Source organism: Prionailurus viverrinus, chromosome E2, assembly GCF_022837055.1.
Source record: "Prionailurus viverrinus isolate Anna chromosome E2, UM_Priviv_1.0, whole genome shotgun sequence".
In the NCBI taxonomy this organism is placed as follows: Eukaryota; Metazoa; Chordata; class Mammalia; order Carnivora; family Felidae; genus Prionailurus; species Prionailurus viverrinus.
Window position 1 is genome coordinate 54947700 of NC_062575.1, and position 6489 is coordinate 54954188.

At 56.3% G+C, this 6489-nt stretch overlaps 1 protein-coding gene across 1 annotated transcript in view; it reads left to right on the forward strand.

Moving 5' to 3' along the window:
- MYH14 (myosin heavy chain 14) overlaps nucleotides 1-6289 on the forward strand; it is a 91274-nt gene extending 84985 nt beyond the window's left edge. Inside the window, exons 40-42 of the mRNA XM_047837341.1 lie at nucleotides 2247-2355; nucleotides 5150-5322; nucleotides 5482-6289. Of these exons, the coding sequence (XP_047693297.1) occupies nucleotides 2247-2355; nucleotides 5150-5322; nucleotides 5482-5638 (439 nt within the window). The 3' untranslated portion in view covers nucleotides 5639-6289. The remainder of the gene's footprint in view (nucleotides 1-2246; nucleotides 2356-5149; nucleotides 5323-5481) is intronic.
- Nucleotides 6290-6489: the final 200 nt, after the last annotated feature.

Here is a 6489-nt window from a genome sequence, read left to right on the forward strand (position 1 = left end):
AGTCAGCTCTAGCTGCATAACAAAGAAGCCTAAGCTTTACTGGTTTCAAACAGCTACCATTTATTATTTCTCATGAGCCTTTGGCTGGCTGATAGGTTCCGCTGATCTGAGTGCCGGGGTTTCATTCATGCGTCTTCAGCCAAGTCAGCTAGATGGATTTGCTGGTCTTGGATGAGCTCTCCTATGCCCAAGGCCTTGCCTGGGACAGCGAGGCCGACCCGTCTCTGCTCCAGGTTGGCCCAGGATCGTTCACATGGCAGAGACAAGGTTCCAAGAGTGAGGGAAAGTGTTAATGCCTTCTTGGGGCCTAGACTCAGAACTGGGCCAGTGTCACTTCTGTTGCATCCCGTTACCATGGCAAGTCACGTGGCCAGCTCAGATTGAAGGGCATGGAGAAATAGATTCTATCTCTTGGCGAGAGAAGCTGTAAAGTTCTGTTGCAAAGGGTGTGGATACAGGAAGAGGTGAGAATTGAGGCCATTTCTGTCCCAGGCAGAGCAGCAGCCCTGGGGACTCATACAGGAGACATCCAGGGCATCTGGAGGAGGGTGACTGGTCCTAGAAGCCTGTGACTTAGGAGAGGGATGGAGAGGCAAGAGCCTTGAATGCCAGGCTGAGGAACTCTGTCCTGGGAAGATGGGGAGCCTTGGGGGCTGTGAGCCAGAGAGAGGGAGGGCCAGTGCTGGGTGTAGAAAGTCCCCCCTGGGGTCAAATTGGGAGCAGACTAGAGAGAGACTGGGAGCTGAGAGGCCAGGGTGGAGGCTGGGTGATGGTCCAGGCGGAAGGAAATGAGGCCTGAGCTGGGGCTGGGGCCGTGAGGATGGACACGAGGAGGTGAAACAGCGTGAGTGGGGGGCAGAGGAATGGAACTGGGGGCCGATATGCTGTTGTGGGTGTCGGGGGGAGAGTACAGGGTTTGGGGTAGAGTCCTGGTGCCTGGGGAGAATTGGGGGAACATGTTGCGTTCACTGGGGAGCGTGATGAATGTGAGAAGCCTCAGGACAGGCAGTGGGAACTGGCCCCAGACGCTCATGGGAGTTGTTCTTATCCAGGGACTCATGGGAGATGTAGTTTGGGGTCTCTGGGGAAGCCCCTCCCCCATTACATAGATGGAGACACTGAGGCTCAGAGGGTGTCGGTGACCTGCTCAAAGTCACCCCGGGAGCAAGGAGTGGCGGGGGATCTGTAGCTGGAGCCCCCACCCCCACCCCCACATCCCTTTCCACGACTGGAGCCTCCCGCTCCCCCCACCCCGGGCCTGCCTCTCAGCACATCTGGGGCTGCCCGTCGCTAGGGGCCCCGTCACGCAGACTTCACCCTGGGGGTGATGGTCCACGCGAGAAAGGGCAGATGCGCCGGGGCCACGGGGATGGGGGAGTTCGGGAGAGGGAAGGGGCGGGCTTTGGGGGGGGGGTTGAGGATGGCTCCGGCGTCTGGCCTGCAGATCTCGGTGGAGCACGGAGAACCTGGAGGAGGAGCGGGACTGGGAGAAGGCGCTGAGCCCAGCGGGGAAGGGCGTGCAGGGTCTGGTGGGAGGCCGAGGCCGGGAGGCCGGGAGTGGATCCGGGCTGGAGCCCAGGAGACACATTTAGCAGACAAAAGGCTGTTGATGGGTGTGGAAACCTGGGGCGCAGATGAGCCTGTCCAGGGAAAGCGTGTGTGTGTGTGGGAAGGGGAGGAGGGCCCCGGGGAGCCGAGAGGGGAGCTCTGGGCTTCCAGAATGTCCCATCGACACTAGGGACGGTGGAGAAGGGAGTTGAGAGAGAAAGGACAGGCTAGGCCAGGTGGGCGAGCACAAGTCTTGAGCTGAGGGCTGGAGGACAGAGAGGAAGGGACGAGACAGTTTGGAGGGGCAATGTGACAGGGTTTGGGTACTGACAGGCTGGGCGTGGGCCAAGGAGAGAAGGGGCGAGGACAGTGCCCCAATCTGACCCGGGGACTGGTGGTCAGTGGGTCAGTTCCCTGAGAGGAGGCTGGGGGGAGGCGCTGTGGGGGATGGAGAATAGATAGAGGCATGGAGACACTTTCAGGAACACCCGGCAGCTTGGTACAAGTTCAGGACGAGATGCCCTGGAGTCGGGAGGCTGGGAGCCATGTCTGGCCTGCGTAGACCGTGGGAGCCACTTGGGGGTGGGAGAGAGGGAAGAGGCCGCTCCAAAAACAGGACGCGGCCACTGGACAAAGTCGAGGGGACAGAAGCCCCTGGGAGCCCCTCTCCTGATTGTCTCCTTCACTCCTCTCTCCAGGGAGCGCATCCTCTCTGGCAAGCTGGTGCGCAGGGCTGAGAAGCGGCTTAAAGAGGTGGTGCTCCAGGTGGAGGAGGAGCGGAGGGTGGCCGACCAGCTCCGGGACCAGGTGAGCCGCTCACGTCTTTGGGGAGCAGTGGGAGGGGGCGGTTTCCACTGACAGAGAAATAGCACGTGTTGTCTGTGGAGACCGTGAGTTCCCATCACAAGAAATAACGTGCAGGTGCCAGACTGGGACTGAGAGCAGATACCATCCTAGGGCTTGGTGCATCAGCAGAGAGCTGGAATCAGTGACTTTGCCATCTGTAAATTGTGGAATTTTTTTTTTTAAGTTTATTTATTTTGAGAGAGAGAGAGAGAGAGAGACAGAGAGAGAGACAGAGAGAGAGAGAGAGAATCCCAAGCAGGTCTTGCGCTGTCAGCACAGAGCCTGACTCGGGGCTTGAACTCACGAACCGTGAGATCATGACCCGAGCCAAAGTCAAGAGCCGGACTCTTAACCAACTGAACCACCGAGGCACCTCTGTAAATTGTGGGAATCTAGGAAAAGGTCCTGGTGGGGAGCTGAGACAGCCAGGGAGAAGGAAGAAGTTAAACCCTACCAAGAGGCTAGGCTGGCGCTGAAATAACGTGTAATGTTTATTGAGTTCTTCGTCTTTATTTTTTTTTTAATGTTTATTCATTTTTGAGATACAGAGACAGAGCGCAAGTTGGGGACGAGCAGAGAGAGATAGGGAGACACAGAATCTGAAGCAGGCTCCAGGCTCTGAGCTGTCAGCACAGAGCCTGATGCGAGGCTTGAACTCACGAACCACAAGATCATGACCTGAGCTGAAGTCAGATGCTTAACCAACTGAACCACCCAGGCTCCCCTATTGACTGCTTTCTATGTGACGGGCACTGTGCTACAGACATAACACGTGGTACAATTAGTTCTTATTGGAACCCTAGGTACTACTATTTTCCCTCTCATTCTGGTGAGAAAACTGAGACACAGAAAAGGGAAGTAAATTGTTCAGATTACTTAGCTAGTAAGAGATGGGAGTCTGGGATCAAACCCCAGCAGTCTGGCGGCAGTCTGTGTTCTTAATTAAAAAAAATTTTTTTTAACATTTATTTATTTTTGAGAGACCGAGAGAGGCAGAGCATGAGCAGGGGAGGGGGAGAGAGAGAGAGAGAGAGCGATACAGAATCCGAAGCAGGCTCCAGGCTCCGAGCTGTTTGTTAGCACTGAGCCCGACACGGGGCTCGAACTCGCGAACTGCGAGACCATGACCTGAGCCAAAGTCGGACGCTCAACCGACTGAGCCACCCAGGCGCCCCTGTTCTTAATTATTTATTGAGCAGTGACTGTGCCCCAAGTATTGTGCCACATGTTTTTGTTTTTGTTTTTGTTTTTAAATACATGCTTGCGGTCTCTCACCAGCCCCAATGCACAGGTGAGAAAATGGAAACTTTAAAAGGGGACATACGGGGCGCCTGGGTGGCGCAGTCGGTTAAGCGTCCGACTTCAGCCAGGTCACGATCTCGTGGTCCGTGAGTTCGAGCCCCGCGTCAGGCTCTGGGCTGATGGCTTGGAGCCTGGAGCCTGTTTCCGATTCTGTGTCTCCCTCTCTCTCTGCCCCTCTCCTGTTCATGCTCTGTCTCTCTCTGTCCCAAAAATAAAAACGTTGAAAAAAAAATTTTTTTTTAAATAAATAAATAAAAGGGGACATAGTTTCTACCAAAGTCATACAATTAGTAGAGACAGAGCCTGGATCAGATCCCAGATTTGTCAGGCTCTAGATAGAGTCGCTGTGCCCTTAAAAGCTCAGCTGCGTCTTATTTGCCATTCATTCCACAATTATCGGGTATCCACTACTGTACTTGGCATGGGAGATATGGCTGTGAAAGAGGAGAAGGTCCCTGCCCTCACAGAGCTCACATTTGTAGCATAGAAAAATAAAGACACAAACCTATAATTAAGGAAAGATAATTACAGATGTGACAAGGGCTATGAAGAAAAAAGTGAATGAAGAGAGGAGACATGAGGTTTAGGGAATATTCCCTAGATTGGGGGTGGTGGCACGGGGCAGGAAATCCCTTCTAAGGAGGTGACATATGAATTGAGAACTGAGAGGACAGGAAGAGTCAGGCAGAGGGAACAGCAGGTACAAGGGCCCTGGGGTGTGGAAATAAGTTCGGTGAGTTTAGAGTGAAGAGCAGAGCAGTGTGGCTAGAGAGAAGAATGGAGCAGGAAGATTGAGTGATAAGAAATGAGGCCGGGGCACCTGGGTGGTTCAGTTAAGCGTCCAACTTCAGCTCAGGTCATGATCTTACTGTTCCTGAGTTTGAGCCCCAAATCGGGCTCTCTGCTGTCAGGATGGAGCCAACTTCAGATCCTCTCTCTCTCCCTCTCTCTCTGCCCCTTCCCTGCGTGCCCTCTCAAAAACAAATAAACATTTAAAAAAGAAGAAATGAGGCCAGAGGGATTGGTGAGAGGCAGATCATATGTGGCTTCCCCCTGGACAGGGTTTAGGGAGGGTCTTAGTGAAGATGATCTGACCAATGGGTTTATAAGAAGAAGACCCTGCAGGGCCTGGAATGCCAGACTGAAGGCCTGGGACCTTGTCCCAGCACCACTGGGGAGCCATGGGGGTGGGGGGAGGGGGGCTTTGAGCAGGGGAGGGACAGGGTCAGCTCTGGACATAGAAAGACCCCTCTGAGACCACATGGGGGGACAGTCTCACATTTGAAGTTGGGGTAGAGGCTGGCAAGAGGATCTAGAACAAAACGAAGCATGAACAGAAGGCAAGCGCAGGGCAGAGTCGGGGGTGGGGTGGGGCAGGAGGGATGCGGCCCAGAGCCGAGGGAGTGGGTGAGGCCGACACCCGGACTTGACCTGGACCTCTGCGTCCACCAAGGTGGAGAAGGGCAACCTTCGGGTGAAACAGCTAAAGCGACAGCTGGAGGAAGCCGAGGAGGAGGCGTCCCGGGCGCAAGCGGTCCGCCGACGGCTGCAGCACGAGTTGGAAGATGTCACAGAGTCCTCGGAGGCCATGAACCGCGAGTTGAACGCGCTGAGGAACCGGCTCCGGTAGGGTCACCTGCACATGCGCACCGTCACTCCATAAGCCCCGCCCCCATCTCTCTCTGCCCCTCCCCCCATTGTATTCTTTCTCCCGTAGCTCCCGCTCACTTTTCCCCTGCTCCCCTCAATTAACCGCCATCTCTCGGTCTCTCGTCCCCCCTGCAGACGCGGCCCCCTCACCCTCACCACCCGCAAGGTGCGCCAGGTCTTCCGACTGGAGGAGGGCGTGCCATTGGAGGAGGAGATGGAGGAGGAGGAGGCCGGGTCTGGGCCGCCACCCCCGGAGCCTGACGAGCCCCCGGCGGCGCCCCAGCCCCAGTGACCCCGCCCTGCCCCCAGCTTTGGCCCCTCCCTCCCTGGCCCCTGGTCCCTCGGGGCGCCTGTCCCGGGAACCCAACCTCTGGCTTCTTGCACTTTGAAAATGGTGCCAGCCTTTGGCACTATAGCACTTACCAACCCCATGTGAGGGGGCAGGGACTGAGACCCATGGACCCCTAAACACGGGAGCAGGGGAGCAGGGCAACGTGGAGGAGGGCTTTCGCTTGGAAGGAAATCCGGGAGCAGTTAGCAAGCTGTGGCCCCATAGGGCTCCCCTCCCTCCTTAAGTTGTTAATGATCTTTATAAGCAAGGGAGCATGGCTCCCCTGTCCTCGGAAGCCAGGGTTCCCATTCCCCTCCCCCTCTCTCCCCCCTCTTCCCCTCCTCCTCTCCACTCTCCACTGACCCCGGAACTTCTGAGTGACAGCAGCCGGAGCCCCAGATCTCCACCAACCTTTGACCCTTGCAGAGCAGCGGGAGAAGGGAACCCCCCCATCACCTCTTCTCCTCCCCCATGTGTTCCGCCCCCCCCCCCCCTTCTGGTTGCTCTTGTGTGATCACAATTAGGTTTGGAGTTTCCTGTGGGGGCTGGAGGAGGCCCCATATCCTCCCAGCCTCCAGGCTCTGGCAGAAATAAACTCCCACCTCAACTGGACCCCCTTGGCGCTGTGTGTGTTCCTTCCGGGGGCTCTCTGATGGGGCGGGGGAGTCACAGGCTTCTTCAGCCTCTGGGACAGCTGTCCAGAACCAGCAGGTGGGGCCGTCAGCTGGTTCTCACAGCTGACAGTGTTGGGAGCCTCCTGTGTACCGGCGTTTCATGTGAAGTAACTCGTTTCAGCCTCCTTCCCGCGTATT